The sequence below is a fragment of the Megascapheus bottae genome, chromosome 14, assembly GCF_031878675.1.
Source record: "Megascapheus bottae isolate mThoBot1 chromosome 14, mThoBot2.hap1, whole genome shotgun sequence".
Lineage (NCBI taxonomy): Eukaryota > Metazoa > Chordata > Mammalia > Rodentia > Geomyidae > Megascapheus > Megascapheus bottae.
The window spans coordinates 31,544,037-31,567,533 of record NC_143522.1 but is presented as its reverse complement, the minus strand read 5'-3'; the positions used below and the strand labels follow the sequence as shown (position 1 = coordinate 31,567,533).

General features: G+C 45.3%; 1 protein-coding gene across 3 annotated transcripts in view; it reads left to right on the top strand.

The window, feature by feature from the left end:
- The first annotated feature begins 1,347 nt into the window (after positions 1-1,347).
- The window catches only part of Ppp1r13b (protein phosphatase 1 regulatory subunit 13B), a 61,866-nt gene continuing 39,716 nt past the window's right edge, over positions 1,348-23,497 (top strand). For 2 of the 3 annotated variants that reach the window (XM_090344926.1, XM_090344929.1), the window contains exon 1: positions 1,348-1,582. In XM_090344926.1, coding sequence (XP_090201052.1) covers positions 1,574-1,582 — 9 coding nt within the window. In that variant the 5' untranslated portion in view covers positions 1,348-1,573. The remainder of the gene's footprint in view (positions 1,583-23,497) is intronic. The other variant, XM_090344927.1, reaches the window with a different exon arrangement.

Here is a 23,497-nt window from a genome sequence, read left to right as displayed (position 1 = left end):
GAGATCACAGAATCAAGACCTCTGCTTCAGATCGGGAGGCCTAGCTAGGCCGTTTTCTGGGGGCCCAGGCGTCAGAAGTAGAGCAGGCATTGGAGACCAGGCCGCTTACAATCTCGCTAGAATCACTCATTTCTTAATCTTCCATGTCTCTCCAAATGCTGCTCCCGGAATGGCTATGTCCCTCGCCACTCGTGTCCTGGCCAGTGTGAGTAAGTTGACATAGGAATGCTAATCCTGCTTGATCCGGGCGGGAAGGAGCACCTCTTCCACGTCTCACGCCCTAGCACCCCCGTCAGGCGCCCTTCTCCCCGTACCCTCTCCTGCCGTGAAGACTGGCACTGAAGACGCCTAAGATCACATCAGGGAGCGGTGGAGGTGGTGCTGAACCAAGTCTGTCCGACGGGAAAGTCCACGCAATCGACCACGAGCACCGGTGGCCTCGAAAGCACAGGTGTGGCTTCCCAAGAAGGGGACCCCACCTGGCCGCAGCCTGCAGCCCGTCCCGAGGGCCGGGGCTTCGGCTCGGCGGGGAAGGCCGCCAGCCGGGCGGATGGCAGCGTGCGGAGCGCGGAGGCGGGTGCCTGCCCAGGCGGCAGCCGCTCCTCCGGGCCTGCGCCGGCCCGGGCGCTCGGGCTCCCCGGAGAGGCCCGGGACCTGGAGCGGGGCCCCGGGCCGGGCCGGGGGCCGCCGGGGCTGGCCCGCCGAGGGCGCTGGCGCAGGGACGCGGCACAGCCTTCGGGCGGGGATCGCTCGGGGGCCGGGCCGGCGCGGAGGCCGCAGCGGGGGACCGGACGCCCGGGGCGCAGGGCGTGAAGCCGGCTCCCGGGTTCACCTGGAGCCCTGCGGAGCGGGGTCTCGGGGCGCCCGGCACCCTCGGCCCAACAGCGGTCGACAGGGAGCGGCGCCGCCCCAGCTCCCCCGGAGCCGCGCGCCGGCCTCCCCGCGCCCCGGCCCCCGGCGGAGCCCAGGTTGGCCCTCCCACCTGCGGGCTCGCGTCAGCCTTCCGTTCGCGGTGGCCGAGACCCCCGCCCCCCCCCAGCTCCTACTTACCAGCCCCTGGCCTCGAGCGGAGGCGGAACGGCGGGGGCGGGGACGGGACGGGGGCGAGGCCCGGGCGGGGCGGGGCCGGCGTCCGCGGCGCGTCCCTCCCCCCGCCGCCGGGAGCGCGGACGCGCACGAGCGCGCTCGCACCTGGCCGCTCCGGGGAAACCCCGCCCCCGTCCCCGCCCCTGACGCACACCAGCCAATCAGGGGCGGCGCAAGCCCGCGGGGGGGCGACGCGCGGGGCGGGGCCTGCGCAGCCTGCGGGGCTAGCCCGGCGGGCGGCGGGAGGCGGCCGGCTTCGGCGGAGGCGGCGGCGGCGGCGGCGGCCGGTCCGGGACGGCAACGCAGCAGGCCGGCGGCGCGACAGGACGGGCTAGAGTTCCGCAGCCCGCCGCAGCCGCCGCCTCGCCGAGGCCGGGCCGGGGGAGGGGGACGCAGCGGCCGGCGAGCGGCCTGCGGGTCTGCCGGAGCGGCGGGCGCGGAGCCAGCGTCCTGTCAGGCGGCCGAGGGCGCCGCGGACCGCGCCACGATGATGCCGGTGAGTGCGGGCGGCGGCGGCGGCGGCGGCGGCGCGTCCTCGGCGGGCCGCGCCTCCTTCCCCGCGGCTCCCCGCCCCCGCGGGCCGAGCGAGGCCGGGCGGCCGGGCGGCGCGCGGGGAAGGAAATGGCCTGGCGGGCGCGCCGGGCCTCGCGGCCCCGGAGGGCAGGTGGGGGCGGTGCCGGCTGTCAGTGCCGGCCGGGCGGGGACTGCGTGCGGGAGCCGGGGCCGGTGTGGGAGCGCGCGGGGGCCGGGGGGGGCGCCGAGGCCCCGCAGGCCCCGCCCGCCCGCCCGGCCGCCGCCCGGCCGCCCCGAGACCGCGTCCCCCAGCCCGGCCGGGGTCCCCGCCTGGAGCCCGCGTCGCCTGTGGGGTGTCGAGGGCTTCTTTTCGCGCGTGGATTCCGAGAGCCATCTTAGGAGCCCCTTTGCCGAGCTCGCCCAGCGGGCGTTTTGCTCCTCACGCTGTGGCTTCCTCCCCGCCCCCCGTTTCCTGAAGGTTGACGGGGGTCGTCGGCGCCGCTGGCGCTTTGTCCAACCCTCAGCGATACGGCTGTTGGTGGCCCCCACCCCGCGCCTTGCCCTTCACCTGGGATCCCTAGAGCGTGTTTGAGTCTTGAATTTGCCTTTGATGATGGAAACCATGACTCGTAAAAAACAAAAAATGTGGATTTTCTGAGTTCCTATTAAAGTAAAATTCTCATACGTAGTAGAGAAACAACCGAGTCATTTATTTATTTACTTATTTATTTATTTTTGCCCACAGTTACTACATTTCAGAGGGAAAGTACCGTTTCTTTGTATGTACTGCCTGAATAATGTTGCTCTGCGCTGCTGCACCCAAGGACATTTAGATTTTTGTATAACGCCCCACTCCCCCCCACACACACACCGTTTTTCTTTTTTTTTTTTCAAGACATTTCCTGTGTCTGGATAATCTCTCACCCTGTTTTGGCCAGATTCCAACCCCTAGCATTTCTGAATTTTAAGGTTTGACCTAGTTGATCCTCAGATCTTTTGTTGGCAGTAATCTTTTAGAGATTCTGAACGTGGTTTCAAATGAAAGGAAGAAGATCCGGAGTCAAATAATGGTTTTGCGGGGCCGGGAGTTTGATCTAGAGGTAGAGTGCTTGTCTAGCATGCATGAAGACCCGGGTTCGATTCCTCGGTACCACATACATAGAAAAAAGCCGGAAGTGGTGTTGTGGCTCAAGTGGCAAAGCTCTTGCCTTGAGAAAGTCCAAGGACAGGGCACATGCCCTGAGTTCAAGCCCAGGACTGGCAAAAAAAAAAAACAAACCAAAACAATACTTTCGCTACTTTTTAGCTAATATGACCTTGAGCAAATCAAGATCCTTCAGCCTAGAATTACCTCTAAAAGTGGGGATAGAAACAGTCAGATACCTGAGGGCTGACTGGTCTGGAACATATAGGATGATGTGTCCCAAAGTGTCAAACGATGCCATGGAATTATTTTTTATTGTTGATGCGGGCTTTGAATTTTCAGTTTTTCCTTTTAACCTCAACAAGATAAATTATTTGGAAACTGTTCCCCCTGTAATTGTCACTGGCTAGATCTTGGGAAAGACGTGGTTCTCTTTGGAGTTTTGAAGCAGTTTTAGTTAGTTCCTGCGATAAGATCAGTGTGTTTGTACTGTAGTAGTAATGAGGGATAGCTACTAAAATTTTACCAGGTTTTATCCTTACATGGATTTTAATTACAAATACCCAGCTAACAAACTTGGCATACATCTTCCATGTGGCAGTTCAGACATTTTTATTTCTAGTCCACATGACTAGAATCACCAGCCCACTGTAATAGGTTTCCTTTTCAAATTTACTTCACTAGCAATTTGGGAAACTTGGTTAAATTACTCAAAATAAAAATAAAATTAAAGCTTTATTATCAAGTATTTAAGGTTTTGTTTTTTTTTTCAGTCCTGGCCTTGAACTCAGGGCCTGAGCATTACCCTTTGGCTTTCTCAAGGCTAGAGCTCTACCACTTGAGCTACAGCACCATTTCTGGCTTTTTTTTCTATGTATGTGGTACCAAGAAATTGAACCCTGGTCCTCATGCATGCTAGGCAAGCACTCTACCACTGACTAAACTCCCAGCCAAAGTTTTTTGTTTTTGAATGCAGTTAAGAAACAGATGGTGTATTTCTTACCACTGCCGTTTGTGTGGCTCTTTGTATTTCCTTTTCAATTCCTAAAAATATTCTGGATTGAGTTCTTCCTATATTAGCACAGTTGGGAGTGGTTGTATATCTAATATAAATTTTAAAAACACGCTTGATAATTTTTTTACTTGATATTAACCTATGTATCCAAAGTGCATGAGATTTTTCTGCCTTTTTTGCACTAATCATAATGTATTTATCATAATAGTGAATCATCAGAGGGACACTAGATTATAGTTTTGTTGTTGGTTTGCTTTTGTTTTTTGCCAATCCTGGGGCTTGAACTCAGGGCTTGCATACTGTCCTTGGACACTTTTTGCTCAAGGCTACTGCACTGCCATTTGAGCACAGTGCCACTTCTGGCTTTTCCTGTGTATGTGGTAGGGAGGAATTGAACCCAGGGTTTCATGCATGCTAGTCAAGCACTCTACCACTAAGCCAAACTCCCAGCCCTAGATCATAGTTTGTTTTGTATAAAGCAATACTGTCTGATAGAAATATAATACAAGCTGCAAGTACAATTTAAAATTGCATAGCTACATTAAAAAGTACAATGTTCATCTTATCTTCATTAATGAACTATATCCAAATTATAACTTTAATATTAATTGATAGAAAAAAAATCATTTTTTTTCTTGCTGATTTGGGCTTTGAACTCAGGGCCTTGAGCTTGTTCAATTCACTTACTCAGCTATTGAGTGCTCTACCACTTGAGCCATGCCTCCAGATGGCATTTTGGAGATAGAATCTCTTGGACTTATTTTCCTGGGCTATCTTCAAACTGATACTCAGATCTCAGCCTTCTGAATAGATAGGTATGAGCCACTGGTACCTGGATTTCACTAGCATACTATTTTTTCCTTGAACTTTCTTTTTCCTTCTTTTTTTCTTTCTTCATTGGTCAGGGGGCTTGAACTCTGGGCCTGGGCGCTTTCCATGAGCTCTTCAGCTCAAGGCTACTGCCCTACCCCTTGAGTCACAGTGCCACTTCCGATTTTCTAACAGTTTATTGGAGATAAGAGTCTCACCTTCTTTAGTCCCCGGGCTGGCTTTAAACCAAGATCCTCAGATCTCAGCTACCTGAGTAGTTAAGATTACCAGCGTGAGCCACTGCGTCCAGCCTTACTAGCATACTTTTTGAAAGAGAGTGCACATTTGGAAGTTGGTAAAACTTTGTGAAGAGATGAAACGTAACTGGAGAGTGGGGTTAAGGTTAGATTTTTCTTGATGCTGACTTGAATCCAGGAAGTCCCGTAGATCTGAAGTGTTCTATTCATAAGGAAGGCGCACTGGTGGTGGTATTCAGTACTTTACAGTGGAACACCCTAACTTGCACTGGATCGCATACAGTAAAACTCAAGAATTCCCCCTATTTCTGTCTGGGGAACCTTCCAGCATATTTATTGTAGGGTATGGGTTATATTAGTTGGGTCAGTACTTAAATTTCATTAAACAGTTCAGGTATTTAAGTTAATTTTTTTTCTCAACTATCTACACATATTTTGCGATACAGAGTATTTCTCTTTTTAAGCCAACAGAATATTTCCCTTTTTAAGCCATCTGTCATAGAGTTGACGATGAGTAGAAAGTTGGGAAGCTTAGATTGTAGGTCTTGCTTATTAGTAACTGTTAACTTTGTACTGAATCCATTTGAGCCCCAGTTTCTCATCAATAAAATGGATTTAGAATTGGTTCTGGTGATTTCCAAAAATTTGTGGTTGGTCTGGTGGTTGATTTATGGCAGATACTTGGACAAAGGTTTCTCACATTGATATTGGCCACATCAAAGGTAGAGGCAATTAGACTGGTTTTGGCAGGTTTTTGGTAAACGTCTGACCAAGAATCTTTGGGTGATAGGACAGGTAGTAGAGCTCAGTAGATGATTGATACTATTGCTAATTAATAATTCAGTCATATGATAAGCTTGGCTGGTTTTTTTATACTTCACTGAAGATTTTTTTTTTTTGGCCAGTTCTGGACCTTTAACTCAGACCCTGGGCACTGTCCTTGAACAATTTTTGCTCAAAGCTAGTGCCTTGCCACTTGAGCTAGAGCATCACTTCCAGCTTTTTCTTCTTTCTTTCTTCTTTTTTTTTTTTCTTTTGGTGGGTTATGGGGCTTGAACTCTGAGCCTGGGTGCTCACTGTTTCTGAGCTCTTCAGTTCAAGGCTATCACCCTACTCCTTGAGTCACAGCCCCACTTCTGTTTTCTAGTGGTTAATTGGAGATAAGAGTCTCATGTTCTTTAGTGGCCATGCTGGCCTTGAACCATGATCTTCAAATCTAAGCCTCCTAAATCTAAGCCTCCTGAATAGTTAGTATTACAGGCATGAGCCACTGCACCTGGCATTTCCAGCTTTTTCTGTTTATGTGGTACTGAGGAATCAAACCCAGGGATCCTTACATGCTAGGCAAGCACTTTACCATTAGGCTACATTCCCAGTCCTGAAGACTTTTTTGGGGGGAGAGGTCGGTCATGGGACTTGAATGCTGAGCCTGGGCACTGTCCCTGAGCTCTTCAGCTCAAGACTACCGCTCTACCACTTGAGCCACAGCCCCACTTCCTCCTGAAGATTATTTTTTTAATGGATCATGGGGCTTGAACTCTAGGCTTGGGTGTTATCCCTGAGCTCTTCAGTGCAAGGCTACCGCCCTACCCCTTGAGCCACAGCCCCACTTCCCATTTGTCTAGTGTTTAATTGGCGATAAGAGTCCCACGTTCTCGAGTGCCTGGGCTGGCTTTGAACCGAGGTCCTCATGATTCAGCCTCCTGAGTAGCTAGGATTATAGGCATGAGCCACCTCGCCTGGCTCCTCTTGAAGATTTTTTAAACAGAGATTAAAAAAAAAATTCTAGTTTCTTTAAAGATTGCATCTTTAGGGCCTGGAGCTTGGCCTAGTGGTAGAGTGCTTGCCTAGCATGCATGATGACTTGGGTTCAATTCCTTGGTACCACATACAAAGAAAAAAGCTGGAAGTGGTGCTGTGACTCAAGTAGTAGAGCTCTAGCCTTGAGAAAGCCTAAGGACAGTGCTCAGACCCTGATTTCAAGGGTCAGGACTGGCCAAAAAAATTGCATGTATAATAATTGCTTAAATAATCCATTTCTAGCCTTGGATTACTCAGATTTTTTTTCTTTTTTTTTTTTTTTTTTGGTGCTGGTCCTGGGGCTTGAACTCACTGCCTGAGTACTGTGCACAAGGCTAGTTCTTTACCACTTGAGCCACAGCTCCACTTCACGTCTAGCTTTTGGGATACTTAATTGGGATAAGAGTGTCACCAACTTTCCTGTCTGGCTTCCCTTCCAACCTCTGTCTTCAAATCTCAACCATCTGAATAACCTACGATTACAGGCATGAGTCACCCATGCCCAGCTACTCAAAGAGGTTTACAGTGAAAAACAAAGCTTCAGGAAAGCAAAGATGTGAATATAAAAGCTTCTGTTACAGCTTTATTGAACTTAAAAATAGTCTAAATAGATTAACTTCTTTCAAGCTACAGTTCAGCCAAAAAGCTTTATAGTTATTTAACTTCCTACAATTCAGTTTGGTAACAGTGAGTACTCAGCAAATGTATTTTCCCCATATGCAACGGCAGTGTGTTACAGGCTCTATGGTAGTCCCATGTGCAAAAGCAGTGTGTTATAGGCTTTATGGTAGTCACTATGTAGAGAACTGAAGCATATGAGAAACTTATCCAAGATAAAGGGTCTGACTCAGTTACCTTTGCTCCTAGTCTTTATAAGGGCACTGAGGAGTTTGCTGTAGTCAAAGCATGTTGCTATAGTTCTGAGTAAATTGAATTTGGCAGAAAGCTTTTTCATTTATGCATGTTGTCAAATGAAAATATTTAAAAAGTCACCTTGGTAAGTGAGTTTTTTCACCTTACGTTTACATTAAGTGCATCTTCCTTTCTCGTTCACTTTGTGTTTACATTAATTCATCTCCCTTTCTTAGCTTCTTTACTTTGAACCATAGATGCCAATATACATGCTTAGCAGTTAGGATTTTTTTGCTTGACAGAGCTTAAAATATCACTAGGTTATTGTGTTGAAGTTATGTAATAGCTGTCAGCATGAATCTTTGTGTGTGTTTTCTCAGATGGAGAATAGTTTCTCAGCAAAAGTGGTGGGCTTTGGGTGCCTTGAAGTGCTGTTGCCATAGTTATTTCACAGACTGTGCTTCTAGAGCCTCCCTAAGGACTGGGATAATCAGGTTCTCTTGTGACACTTTCTTGGCTTGATGGCTTTGCTTTATTTCACTGCAAAGAAGCTTTAAGACTGTTGCTCATACTAATTGGTAAGCAAAAGCTGCTGTTACTCGATTTTGTCAAATAAAAAATCTGCATAATGACATAATGAAGAACAATAAAAGGCCTGGAAAAATGAGGTAATTTTCAGAAAAATTAATGAGTTGCATTTGAAATGTTAATTCAGTGCAGGAGTTTATTAATGGCGTTGTTGGTATGTTTACAGAAAACATTAGCTGAAGGTTTGGCAGAGTTAGGGTTTATACCGGATGTCACAATTTTCATTGTCATGGCTTTAGCAGACAGAGCCACCCTGTGGCAGGAGTATTCCCAGCATGATAGCCACACTGGCTCACCTGTATAGCTAAACAGATAGGGACTGAGGAAGTGAGGTCAGAAAGCCAGTAGATGGAAGAGGATGCTGTATACTTGATCTAAAATAGCCTCAGAGGCTGTTATGTAGCTGAAGAGGGTGGTAATGAGGGAGAATTGAGTTATAAGAAATGAAACACCACAAAAAGAATGACAAATAAAATGCCTATTTATAGAAAAAAAAGAAATGAAACACCAGTTAATTTACTCTTTTTAATGTAGTTTCAGTAGTAGGTGGTGCCTTTGGTGAGCACTGATGCAGTTAAGAAAGTGGACCCCAATGTCATCTTTATTTGCTCTCTGACCTTGGGCAAAGTTACATCATTGACCCCTGAGGATCATTAGTAACTTTTAAACTCTGATAGGAGGTTTGCTTGGCCTTTACTGTGAAAGGTGCTGGCCCTGGCATGTAATAAATGCTCAGTAAATGTTATTTGTAAAAAGGTTCTTTTGTGTTCGCGTGTGTGTGTGTGTGTGTGTGTGTGCGTGTGTGCGTGGGAAAGCTTTTACCAACTTTGCCATGGCCAAACCTACTATTAGAGACACTCTGCTTGCTGTTTCTCTTTTTCCTTTTCCTTTTCCTTTCTTTTTTTCTGTAAATAGAAGGGAATGTAGTAATTTACATGCTACAAATAACTCTTTATCATATATTCAGTGGTTTTTAGTTATGTTATACAACTGTTTCCACTATCTAATTTCAGATTTTTTTTTTTTTTTGCCAGTCTTGGGGCTTGAACTCAGGGCCTGGGCACTGTCCTTGGACACCTTTGCTCAAGGCTAGCATTCTACCACTTGGGCCATAGCGCCACTTCCGCCTTTTTCTGTGTATGTGGTACTGAGGAATCAAACCCAGGGCTTCATGCATGCAGAAGGCAAGCACATTACCACTAGGCCATGCCCCCGGCCCCAATTTCAGAATATTTTATCTGATGTATTTTTTTTTTCAGTATAGGTTAAGTATCCCTTATCCAAAATTCTTTGGGTCAAAAGTTCTTTTAGATTATAGGCTTTGGGGGAAGGCAATATTTGCATGTGCGCATGTGCACACCCACAGAGTTATTTGGGGGCTGGACCCCACATTTAAACTCAGAATTCACTTATGTTTCATATACCCATGGGTGTTTTTGTTTTTGATTTTTGGTAGTACAGGAGTCCAGGCCTGGTGTTTGTTAGGCAAGTGCTTTAGCATCTAGCCACTCTGGTCCTTTTATTGCATTGGTTACTTTTGAGGTAGAGTCTTGCCTTCTGCCCAGGTTAGCCCCACCTTCAGTTCTTTGTTGTGCTTCCTCATGTCACTCAGGATACGTCCCACTATGTCCAGCCATTGGTTGAGATGGAGCCAAGTCATAGGACTTGAACTCAAGGCCTGGGCATTGTCCCTGAGCTCTTCAGCTCAAGGCTGCCACCCTACCCCTTGAGCCACAGCCTCACTTCTCCTTTTCTAGTGATTAATTAAAGAGTCTAGTGCCTGGCTGGCCTTGAACTGTGATCCTCAGATCTCAGCCTCCTGAGTAGCTAGGATTATAGTCGTGAGCCACCAGTGCCTGGCTCATATACTTCGTCTACACAAATTCTGAAGGTAATATTATGGGCTATTTTTAGTGCCTCTGAATTTTGACTGAAGCAGGTATGGATTTTTTCACTTGTGGCTTTATACGCATACTAAGGAAGTTTTAGATTTGTGGAGCACTTTAAACTTCATGTTTTATATTGGGTGTGCTCAGTCTGTAGTCGTCATTGAGATTTTAAACGTGTGTGTGACTTGTTAATTTCTGTTGTCTTGGTATATAAATTTCTTGAAATCAGGGGCTCTTATCTGTTATTGTATTAGCACTGTCTCACTCAACAGTTAGCATATATTTGGTACCCTGTAATCATTTGCTGAATGAAGAGGTAACATGCAAAGTAGTGTGGCTCCCCCAGTGAATGCTTGTGTTGAGGGCACTTATACACAGACATGTAGGTGCGCTGGCACAGAGTTGAACCTGATCCTGTGAGTAATCAAACTATTGATGTTTTTAGAGACTGAGTGATGTAGTCAAAATTTTATGGCAGATAATTTCAGAACCCGTGGAGGATAGAGGTTCTGTGGAGAAAGAGATGAAAAAAAGCCTGAAGAGCAGTCAGGACTTGAGTTAGTACAGGTTTTCCTTGAAGACCTGGAGAGGGGAAGTCCCATGTGGCAGGCTGATTTGTTAGAGTAGGAGTGTTTCGCTCCTGGGAGAGTGTGTGTGCACAGGTGCCTGTGAGGAGAGGAAATGGAAGGAAGTACAGTGGCTGGATCGGAGGATAACAGATTCATTACTTCACTGGCTGGGCTTTCCTTTAAGATAGAAAATAACTGAGAAGTAATCGTTTTAAAGGACTATGAACTGAATTTTATTTTTAGATATTTTGATGCTAGCTGTATTTAGAAAAATGTCCCTCTTAAATCTGAAAGTAAGGCTAGTTGCAGTGGCTCACACCTGTAATCCTAGCTACTCAGGAGGCTGAGATCTGAGGATGGCGTTAGCACAGGCACTAATATTTCCAGTTAACTGATAGAAAACCAGAAACGGAGCTGTGTCTCAAGGGGTAAGGTGGTAGCCTTGAGCTGAAGAGCTCAGGGGTAGTGCCCAGGCCCAGAGTTCAAGCCCCAACACCAACCAAAAAAAAGTTTCATGGACTTCGCTGTCTTGAACTCAGGGCCTAGATTTCATCTCTTTGCTTTTTTTTCCCTCAAGACTAGAGTTCTACCACTTGAGTCTCAGCTTCACAAATTACAGCTTTTTGGTGGATAATTGGCAGTAAAGGTCACTGACCGACCTTCCTGCCCTGGCTGGCTTTTACTATGATCCTCAGATCTAAGCCTCCTAAGTATATACAAAGGTAGTTTGTGTCTGTATGGATACTTTCTATGGTTTTTTTTTTTTTTTTTGGAAGGAGGGTATCTTGTTTTGATCTCCCAGTCTCAGCCTCTTTCTATGCTTACTTGACTTTTTTGCTCAGGGTTGTTGCTGTACCAACTGAGCCATGCCTCCACTTTAGACTTTTTATTAGTTAATTGAAGATAAGAGACTCTGGTATTTGTTGGCACAATACCAGCACAAGAAAAAAAAAGTCAGATTTGTGTGTGCAGGTTGGCTCTGATCCTTGTGTTCTCCGATCTCAGCCTCTTGAGCACTCAGGATTGTAAGAGTGACCTGCTGCCCTGCTCTGTTCTGTTTTGGTTCTGATTTACTTGAGTCAGATTCTTATATAGCCCAAGCTAGTCCAGATGTTGCTATCCTTTGCCCCACCTCGTGATTGCTGACATCAGAGTGCTGGCTGTGTATTTGCCCCAGTATCCTGGCTGCATGCTTTCTATCTAATGACATTCCTGAAATTGAATAAACAGGAGTTAGCATCACAAATGACTAAGGAGTCTACAGAAGTTTTGTGGTAGAATTAAAAAGAAATGAGTTTGGTCAAGATGTGAAGTAAGATGAAGCAAAGTTTAGGATTCTAGGTAACTTTAGGATTCTAGGATAAAATAACACTAGCAGCAAAGAACACTCTGTGTTGGAAAATACATTTTTTTTTTTTTGCCATCCTGCGGCTTGAACTCAGGGCCTGAGCTCTGTCCTTGGGCTTTCTCAAGGCTAGATCTCTACCACTTGAGCCATAGCACCATTTCCAGCTTTTTTCTAAGTATGTGGTACTGAGGAATCAAACCCAGGTCTTTGTGCATGCTAGGCAAGCACTCTACCACTAGGCCAAACTTCCTGTCCCCCTGAGCTTTTTTTGTTCAAGATTAGCACTCTATCTACCACTTAAGTCTCAGCTCTACTTTATGGTTTTTGGTATTTTAAGTGGAGATTAGAGTCTTATGGACTTTTCTGTCTGGACTGGCTTTGAACCTCAGATCTCAACTTCCTGGGTAGCTAGGATTACAGGTGTGTGCCACCAGCACTGGGCTGTGCTTTTCTTTACAGTGCTATGCCAGCATGGCATTCATTTGGACACTATGGAAGGAGAGCTTTGTTTTTCCTTTGTAGTATTCTTGTGCTAAGGACTTTGCAGGCCTCCGGTAGACATTCAGGAAGTACTTGTTTACTAAATGAGCTCAACAAGTATTTAAGGTGCATTAATTATATGCTAGGTCTCTCCCTACTCTCAATGAGCTCATGGTATGAGATGTAAACAGAAATATCATTTGAAAGATTAAAGTGGCAAAGGACCTGGTGCAGCAGAATATGTGGTGAGAAGGTTCTTCATGACCTTGGGATGTCAGGGGAAGTTTCAGAGAGGGTGGCATTGAGTGGTATATGGAAGGATAAAGAACAGGTTGCGGCAAGAGGATCACAAGATCGAGGCCAACGTAGCCTATATAGTGAGACTGTCTCAATCACAAATCGAAAAGGATGAGGAACAGAGAGTGGAGGTGATGAGAGAAGACTAGTAGGTAGAAAGGTTGCCATCACAGAACTTAGAAATCTGAATTGGCATGGTATCATTGAGAGGAGATGTCAGCAGCATAAGGGCAAAGAGGCAGGAGAGAAGGGATGAGGCTAGAAAATAGGCAGAACCTAAGCACCATCTACGTGCTGCATAAGAATTTGAATTTGCTTTGGTCCTGAGGATCCTATGAAACTGGTTTAATGTTATTTATTGTCAATTGTGGGGCTTGAAAACTGTGCCTGGGTGTTGTCTCTGAGCTCTTCAGTTCAAGGCTACTGCCCTACCCCTTGAGCCACAGCCCCACTTCCCTTTTTCCAGTGATTAATTGGAGATGAGTCTGGAGTTCTTTAGTGTCTGGGGCCGGCTTTGAGCCAAGATCCTCAGATCTCAGCCTCCTAAGTAGCCAGGATTATAGGTGTAAGCCACTGTGCCCAGCTCTAAATTTTTTTTTATTGTAAAAACAATGATGAATAAACTGTACTTTTTTTTTTGCCAGTCCTAGGGCTTGAACTCAGGGCCTGGGCACTGTCCTTGGACACTTTTTGCTCAAGGTTAGAGCTCTATCACTTGAGCCACAGCATCACTTGTGGCTTTTTTCTGAGTATGTGGTACTGAGGAATCAAACCTAGGGCTTCTTGCATGCTAGGCGAACACTCTACAACTAGGCTATGCTCCCAGCCCTAAACTCTACATTTAATTGTAGTTCAGTGGCATCTACCTAGTACATTCATTCACATTATTTTTCGCTTGCCACTACCATCCATTTTCAAAACTCTCGTCTTTCTAAATCGGAAACTACTGCTGTTACAAACTGTTGTTAGAACTACATTCGACTTGTCAGGGGACCTTCAATTTAAAGTGTCTCACAGCTCATAGACTTGGGTGCTGTGTGCAAAGGTTCCAAGGATATGTAGCTGTGAGCAGATGGACAATTGGAGCGAGTTGCTTCAGGCATACAGATTCAGTCATACAGATTCAGTCTTGCCTGGAGCCTGTGGTCTGATGTCTGGGGAGGAGGGGGAGTCAGCCTGACCTCTTGCCACCCCAGGTATGGCAATTACAGCTCACGCAAAGGGTATAGTTAAAAGCTCTTTCTGGTATCTGAGTCATCAGAAGGGAGTGAATACTAGTGATGTATATAGCTGCTAGGTGCATGTTAGGGAACTATGTGCAGTACAGACATAATTGGAGCCAGAAATGCAATTAAAAATTTCTAGGAGCCAGTTACCAGCGAGTGGCTCACGCCTTTAATCTTGGCTGTTCAGGAGGCTGAGCTCTGAGGATCAAGGTTAATGCCAGCCTGGGCAGAAAAAGTCCAAGAGACTCTTATCTCCAGTAAACTACTGAAAACCAGAAGTAGAGCTGTGGCTCAAGAGATAGAGCCAAACCTTGAGCAAAAAAAGTTCAGAGCCTGGCATGGTGGTTCACGCCTGTAATCGTGTTCTGGAGGTTGAGATCTGCTGTTCAAAGCCAGCCTGGGCACTAATGTCCTGAAACTCATCTCCAGTTAACCAGTAGAAAACCAGAAGTGGTGCAGTTGCTCAAGGGATAGGTCGGGTAACCTGGAGCTGAAGAGCTCAGGACAATGCTCGGGCCTTCCACCCCAAAGGGGGAGCACATGAAATTACTTGTTTTGAGGGTTTTTTTTTTTGTCATATACAGGGCCTTATATTATGATCTCAAGGTTGGCTTTTTGCAGTCACAGAACATACTTTGAGCCATACCTCCTAACAGTTTGATTTGATCTTTTTAAAATGCTTCTTTTGAGGGCCGGGAGCATGGCCTAATGGTAGAGTGCTCACCTAGCATGCACAAGGCCCTGGGTTCGATTCTTTAGTACCACATACACAGAAAAAGAAAAAAAGCCAGAAGTGATGCTGTGGCTCAAGTGGTAGAGCGTTAGCCTTGAGAAAGCCCAAGGACAGTGCCCCAGCCCTGAGTTCCGGCCCAGGACTGGTTGGTTGGTCTGCCTTGGGATCTAGAGCCCTTTTGCCCAAGGCTAGCACTTGTCAGTCCTGGGGCTTGACCTCTCTGGGCCTGAGCATAGTCCCTGAGTTTTTCAGTTCAAGGCTAGTGCTCTACCACTTGAGCCACAGTGTCACTTCCTAAGATCATTCTTTTTTTTTTTTTTTTTTTTTTTTGCCAGTCCTGGGCTTGAGCTCAGGGCCTGAGCCCTGTCCTTGGACTTTCTCAAGGCTAGCACTCTACCACTTGAGCCTCAGCACCATTTCTGGCTTTTGTCTATGTATGTGGTACCAAGGAATCGAACCCGGGTCTTCGTGCATGCTAGGCAAGCACTTTAACCACTAGGCCAAACTCCCGGCCCCAAGATCATTCTTTTTTTGGTTGTACTGGAGTTTGAACTCAGAGCCTTGCACTTGCACTTGAGCCACACCTCCTTGGCTGGATTAAATGGGTTATTAGAAGAAATTTACAGAAGACTTGGAGTGTGATAAGCACTACACATGTGCTAAAGTCAAAATGTTAAATGATTTTGATTTTGTATGTGTCAGACTTCCTTGCTTTGGAATCTGCCTAATTCTAGATAGGTACTTTAGTGAAGCATACCTGTAATCCAGCAAGTCAGGAAGTGTAAGCAGGAAGACAAAGAGCTTGAGGCCAACCTGGAAACAGATAGTGAGACTTTATATTAAAAAAATAAAGATGAAAAATAAGGGCTGGGAGCATGGCCTAGTGTAGAGTGCTCATCTAGCATTCATGAAGCCCTGGGTTTGATTCCTTGGTGCCACATACCCAGAAAAAAAGTCAGAAGTGGTGCTGTGGCTCAAGTGGCAGAGCTCTAGCCTTGAGCAAAAAAGTGTTCAAGGACAGTGCCCAGGCCCTGAATTCAAGCCCCCAAAACAATATAAAAAACAGGAAAAAAAAAAAAAAGGACTAGGGATATAGTTCAGACAAGGTTTTAGGTTCAGCCTTCACAACAGCAAAGCAATACAAAGTAAACAAAAAAAATAGGTGTATGTAAAAACTTTTTTTTTTTTTTTGCCAGTCCTGAGCTTGAACTTGGTCTGTGCACTGTCCTTGGGCTTTCTCAAAGCTAGAGCTCTACTACTTGAGCCACAGCACCACTATTGGCTTTTTCTACGTATGTGGTACCAACGAATGGAACCCATGTTTTTGTGCATGCTAGGCAAGCACTCTACCACTAGGCCAAACTCCCAGCCCTATACTTTCTTTTTTTTTTAAATGAGGATGCTTCCAAATTGATGTCTTTGGATAACTAATTTTCATGTTTGCTACAACGTGTGAGTCTGCCTGCCAAATACAGAAGCAATATAATTAATGATTAAAGGATTTAGGATTATAATTAAAAATAGGAAAAATTTGAAGGGATGATTTTAATCAACATCTAGTTACTAGTACTGCTATAATTAAGCTACTCGTTCTTTCTGAAATACTTCATTAGTTCTCCTGTGTCTGGGGAGATTCTCTAGTTGTAATTTTTTTTGCAACCACTATATCATAGTATACCAATTTTTATCTTTTAAATTTTTATCTTTTTTCTTCATATATAATATAATATATTTATATATTATCAACAATATATTATATTATATATATATATATATTGCCAGCCCTGGGCTTGGGCTCAGGGCATGAGCACTGTCCTTGGGTAGAGCTCTACTACTTGAGCCACAGCACCACTTCTGGCTTTTTTCTAAGTATGTGGTACCGAGAAATTTGGGTCCAGATTCCCAGCCCCAAATTTATTTTGAGTTTTGTCTCCCCCCCCTTTTTTTTTGCCAATCCTGGGGCTTGAACTCAGGGCATGGGCACTGTTCTTGAGGTTTCTCAAGGCTAGTGCTCTACCATGTAAGCCACAACACCACTACCAGCCTTTTCTATATATGTGGTCCTAAGGAATCGAATCCAGGGATTCATACATGCTGAGCAAACACTCTACCACTAGGCTACTCTCCCAGCCATCCTTCCTTTTTTTTTCTTTTTCTCAAAAGCATAGCAAAAAGAAAAAAAAAATCAGTGTGTAAAAACATGACACAGCAGCTGGAAGACAGTAGAAAAGAGCTCTTGCCTGAGTCTCATGGGAAAGAGTGAAGCAGGCTGGATTTGTAAATGTCCAGGGCATTATACCTTTGGGTTCCTACCTTAAGAATATTACTTTAGTTTCACTGTTGGTTTGTGAATATGAGTCCCTGGCGTATTTTAGTTCTGGCTTCCACGTATGAGAGAAACGTGTCATTTGTCTCTCTTGGCCTGGTTTACTTCACTTAACATAATTTGTTCTAGGTCTACCCATTTCCCTAAAAATGACATAACCTTATTCTTTGTAATGGACAAGTAAAATTCTATTTGTATTGTTGTAAGGTAAAAACACAGAGAAGCTACATTTTGAGAGGTCGAATCGTGGAGTCCTTATTAAGAGCAGTAGTGACTGCATGGTGGACTCCTGTCTCAGAGACCAGCAGCCAGCAAATATACTTATCACAATTAGGAAACAGGCCAGAGGAAAGAAAGAACAAAAACAATACCAACAAATCAGTTCAACAAATCAGAGAACAGCCAGGACACAGGACACAGGATGTGAGCACAGAGACATGTGGCATGGCATACTGGCACCTAAGCTGGTCCAGGCCTAAATAGGGTGAGGGCAGAGGGCAGGGTCATAGGAAATTCCAGTTCCAGGCACTGGACTGACAGGTCTAGTAACCTATCAGCCAGGTACCCATCTCTGTCTCCAGGGATTCAGACACACCCCTCACCTGGGTGGCAGTGGCTTCACCTCCCCCCTTATGAAGACAAGATGTCAGAGCCTGCCATCCACGATGTGGCCAATATGGTTACAAGTATGACATTTTCTTGATACACTCATCTATTGTAGGGCTTCTGGGCTGTTTCCATATCTTGGCTATCATGAACAGTACCATCCCTGAACATGGATTTGCAAGTGTCTTTATGGTATCCTGACTTGTAATGTTCTAGATAGACACTCAAGAGTGGTATCAACCTGCAATTTAAAAACTAATAACAGTGGTAGCTGGTAATGCTTCTGATGTTAGTTGAAAGTAGTTGAATTCGGACTCAGGGCTGTGACTCAAGTGGTAGAAAGACTGCTTAAGGCTATGAGTTCAAATCCCAGTCCCATTTTTTTAAAAAAAGAGTAAAGGAAACATTCTGTAGTAGAAAGGTGTGAAAGGGCATTTACTAGCTAAGAAGTGTGGGACATTGAAAACTTCTAAATTCCCTCTCTGCCTGACACTTTAAAATTACTTGTCACATTTACTTTCCTTGACAATCTCCTTCCCACAAGGCTGTAGGAAATTTCTCGTGGAACAGGCTCAGCAGCAGGCCTGGCACACAGGAGAGGCCAGCAGATTGGGACTGTTCTGCAGGTCCTGTTGGAGGTGTCAGTGGAGAAAGAGGACCCATAGTCCTTGATGACTGAACTGGATGCTGGGCCTTTGATGGTCAGTTGATTTCCCAGGTATAGGACCTTTTGGGTACCTTCCTTCATGAGACCAGAGCTTGGTTGGTGTGCCAGACATGGAAAGGCTTCCATCTCTGCCCTTCTCTCACTCCCCACCCCCACTTCCTGCCAGTTCTTTTTGAGAATATCAGTAACCCTATCTTAACTTGGAGGGAGGAAAGAGAGTGACTTGCCAAATTGTGCCTACCCTGAAAGATACCTGCCGTTGCTCATGGGCAGTAGGCTATGTAGCAGACTTTTGGAATTATCTCTGGGTTTAGATTTTGGTCTATAGTGAAGTGTCAACTCTTCTCTCACCAGGCGCAGTGGCTTGAACTCGCCCTGGGCACTGTCCCTGAGCTCTTCAGCTCAAGACTACTGCCCCACCCCTTGAGCTACAGTGATACTTCTGGTTTTCTGGAGGTTAATATGAAGATAAGAGTCTCACAGACTTTTTAGTGCCCCGACTGGCTGGCTGGCTGGCTTTGAACCACGATTCTCAGATCTCAGCCTCCTAATTAGCAAGGATTACAGGCATGAGCCACTGCACCCGACTTATTTATTTTTGTATACCAATAGTAGCCTTAAACTCAGGGCCTTGGTTCTGTCCCTGAGCTTTTTGTGATTAAGGCTAGCACTTGAAGATTACAGCCATGAGCCCCTGGCACTTGGCTAGATTTATTTGTTTTATATTTTCTGGTGCCACTTCTGGAACTTGAACTGAGTTCCTGTTGTCCCTGAGTTCTTGCTCAAGGCTAATAGTCTACTTGAGCCACAGCTTCACTTTTTGCTTTTTGGTGGTTAGTTGGAAGTAACAGTGTTGTGGACTTCCCTGCCTGGGCTGCTTTAAACCATGATCCTCAGTTCTCAGCTTTCTGAGTAGCTAGGTTTACAGGTGTGAGCCACTGGTGACCACATTTTCTGTATCCATTCATCTGCAGTAGGGCATCTGGATTGTTTCCATCGCCTGGCTATTGTGAATAGTGCAGAGATGGACATAGCTGAGCAGGTGTCCTTATCATATCTTGGGTCATGCTGTTCAGGATGGATGCCCAGGAGTGGTATGGCGGGATCATAGGGAAGGTCTATTTTCAGTTCTTTAAGAAACCTCCACACTGCTTTCCAGAGTGGCTGAATTAGTGTGCATTCCCACCAGCAGTGTAGTAGGGTTCCTTTTTCTCCACAACCCCGCCAGCATTTGTCGTTGTCTGAGTTCAAAATCTTGGCCATTCTTGTTGGGGTAAGATGGTATCTTAGGGTTGTTTTTATTTGCATTTCCTTTATGACCATAGCTGATGAACATTTTCTCATATGCTTTTCTGCCATTTTAACCTCTTCTTTTGATAAGTGTCTTTAGTTCCCTTGCCCATTTAGTGATTGGTTTGATGGGTGTGGAGGGGATTAGTTTCTTGAGTTCTCTGTAGATAGTAGATACTAAGCATTTGATAAAATCTTTTCCCAGTTGATTGGCTGTCTCTCTACTTTTGTAGCTATGCTTTTATTTGTGCAGAAACTTTTTGTTTTTAGGTAGTCCCATTTATCAAGTCTCTCTCCAATTTGTTGTGACCCTGTGATTCTGTTCAGGAATTTTTTGCCTGTGCCTATGAGTTCCAGTGTCTCTCCAACTCTATTGTGTAGCAGTTTCAAGGTTTCCGGTCTGACATTGAGGTCTTTGATTCATTTTGAATTAATGCTTGTACATGCGAAAGGCTAGGGTCAATTTTTAGTTTTTTTGCATGTGGCTGCCCAGTTTTGCCAGCACCAATAATTGAATAGACTGTGTTTGTTCCACTGTATATCTTTGGCTCCTTCGTCAAATATAAGTTGACTATAGGTATGTGGTTCTATTTCTGGATCTTCTGTTCCATTGATCTTCTGGTCTATTTTTTTTTCTTTTTTTTTTTTTGTCCGTCCTGGGGCTTGAGCTCAGCACCTGAACACTGACCTTGTCCTTGGATTTTCTAAAGGCTAGAGCTCTACCACTTGGGCCTCACCACCACTTCCGCTTTTTTTCTATGTATGTGGAACTGAGGAATTGAACCCAGGTCTTCATGCATGCTAGGCAAAGCACTCTACCACTAGGCCAAACTCCCGGCCCCTATTCTGGTCTATTTTTGTGCCAATACTATGCTGTTTTTGTTATTATGGCTCTATAGTAGAGTTTGAAGTCTGGTAATATAATACCACCTGCATTGCTCTTTTTGCCTAGAATTGTTTTGGCTATTCCAGGTCTTTTCTTGTTCCATATGAACCTTTGGATTGTATCTTCTATTTCAGTAAAGTATGTCTTTGGAATTTTGATGGGGATTGCATTGAATTTGTATATCAATTTTGGCAGTATAGCCATTTTCACTATATTGGTTCTCCCTACCTATGAGCATGGGATGTCTTTCCATTTCCTGGTACCTCTTTAATTTTTTTGTTAGGCTATTTGTAGTTTTCATTAATTCCTTTACATCTTTGGTTAAGTTAATTCCTAAGTATTTTATTTTGGGGGCTATTGCGAATGGGATCATTTTCTTCATTTGGCCTTCTGTTTGTGTATTGTTGGTGTACAAAAAGGCTACTGACTTTTGAAGGTTAATTTTGTATCCTGCCACTTTGCTAAAGTGGTTTGCAAATCCTTTATAATTGACTGAATATTTTTTTTTTTTTTTGCCAGTCCTGGGCTTGAGCTTAGGGCCTGAGCACTGTCCTTGGACTTTCTCAAGGCTAGAGCTCTACCGCTTGAGCCTCAGCACCATTTCTGGCTTTTATCTATGTATGTGGTACCGAGGAATCGAACCCGGGTCTTCATGCATGCTAAGCAAGCACTTTAACCACTAGGCCAAACTCCCGGCCCTTGACTGAATATTTTAAAAGATTAGAGGCAAGAGATTTGACCACAAACTCAAATTACCAAAAAATGTTTTTCTTCTTTCCCCTAAAACTTGAGTGACTGTTGAAAAAGATTAAGGCACTTGCTGGATGCTGGTGGCTCACATCTGTAATCCTAGCTACTCAGGAGGCTGAGGTCTGAGGATTAAGGTTCAAAGCCAGCCCAGGCACTGAAATTCTTGAGACTCTTAGCTCTAAATAGCCCAGAGAAAACAGGAAGTGGTGCTGTGGCTTAAGGGATGGGTAGGGTGGTGGCCTTGAGCTAAAGAACTCAGGTACAGCACCTAGGCCCAGCGTTCAAGTACCAAGACTGACGAAAGACTGAGACACTTGTGTGGTATAGCCTCAGGTTTACATCTTTTTCTCTCTCTCTCTTTTTGTGCCAGTCTTGGGTTTGAGCTCAAGGCTTGAGCACTGTCCTTGGACTTTCTCAAGGCTAGAGCTCAACCGCTTGAGCCACAACACCACTTCCAGCTTTTTTCTATGTATGTGGTACCGAGGAATCGAACCTGGGTCTTCGTGCATGCTAGGCAAGCACTCTATCACTGGGCCAAACTCCGGCCCCTTGCGTCTTCTCTTTTAATAAGACTGCTGTTAATGGAAGTTACCATGGTAGACAAAGGTTTTATTTTTATGTTAAAATATGGATCTTGTGAGAGCATCCCAAGTGTCAAGCCAGACCTAACATGTAAACTGTTACTGAGACCAGAAAGGAAACACCGCTTCGCACTGTGTAAAAAAGACAAAAGGAAAGGTGGTTTGCTGTCCTTAGCCCCATTTTCTCTGTTCTGTCTGGAACTAGTGAAAGCTTTCAGCTTGGCAGAGCTGATTTCTCTGTTTGCTGAATACCGTGGCGGAGAACTGAGGCCTTGACCTGGTGGGGTGGTGGAAAAGGAAGGGCATTCCCCACAACAGACACTCCTGTTTCTTTGGCCTGCCTGGGGAGTTGCTGGGGCTGAAGCCAGGATTTTGCTGCCCTCTTGTTGTTTAGCTCTGTACTCTGCTGTTAGCCTGCAGTTAGGCAGGGTCGCTGATGCAGTTTGTTTTCAGAAGGGCAGCCTTCTGAGCCAGGGACACTTGTGTTCACCATAAGAGTAGCTGTAGTGTAGTGCCTGGCAAAAGTAGTGAACCTTTGTTTGATACCTCAAGTTTCTCTTTGCAAAGTGCTGGTAACAGTTGTAGTGAAGTGGTATGTGTGTATGAGACTGAGATGGAGCTCTATTTCTTGCATGGCTGGCTCTGTATGAGGAGAGGCCTTGAACTGTGATCCTCCAGATTTCAGCTTCTCGAGTAGTTAGAATTACAGGCCTGAGCTAATGGCCTCTGGCTGTCATGTTTCTAACCTTGGTTTTATTGAGAGAATGGTGGAAGAAAACAGACAACCTGATTTTCTGATGGAGCAGAAATGGCACAGCTTTGGGGACTTCGGCAGCTGGTGTAGAGCATCTTATTTCAGAATATGGCCTCTGTGTGTGTGTGTGTGTGTCTGTCTGTCTGTCTGTCTGTCTCCCTCTTTCTCTCTCTTTCTCGCTTTCTTTGCCAGTCTTGGGGCTTAAGCTCAGGACCTGAGTACTGTCCTTGGGCTTTCTCAGTTTTATGGCTCTGCAGTAACAGTAAGGACTAAATTAGTTGGTATATGATTGCCTGGTAAGTGCTGAGAAAAGATTTCTTCTTTACTCTTTGTGAAACACATGACTGTCTATTAATACTCAGAAATCAATTGTCAAAATATACCTTATTTGAGAAAGTAGAAATTATGGCCATGTAATAATACAAAAACATACCATAGCCTGATATTTACTGAGTTATGTAATACATAATTCTCCTTTCAAAAGGAATGATGATGACTTTTTATAGATTGTATCTGTGGGGGTTTTGTTGTTGTTGTTTTTTTGTTTTGTCAGTTCTGGGGCTTGAACTCAGGGCCTGGAGCACTGTCCTTGGGCTTTTTCCTCAAGGCTAGCCCTCTACCACTTGAGCCACAGCACCACTTCTGGCTTTTTTATGTATGTGGTACAGAGGAATTGCACCTGGGTCTTTCTGCATGCTAGGCAAGCACTTTACAACTAGGCCATATTCCCGGCCCCTGTGTGTGAGTTTTTATAAGAGCCTCAGTTACCTAGGCAGACTTAGACCCTGGAACCCAGGTCAGAGTCCTGTAGAGGTGAATTCAGAATGGGAAGGCCCTGAAGGCCTTCACTCTCATTTTTGGGCAAGTCTGGAATTATGAGTATGTTCATATTTAGATTTTTACAATGAATACTGCCAATTTGCTCCTTTTTTCCCCCCTTTGGCAGACCTGGGCTTAGGCTCAGGGCCTGAGCACTGTCCTTGGGTTTTCTCAAAGCTAGTCACAGTTCCTGATAAAAAGTGCTGACACT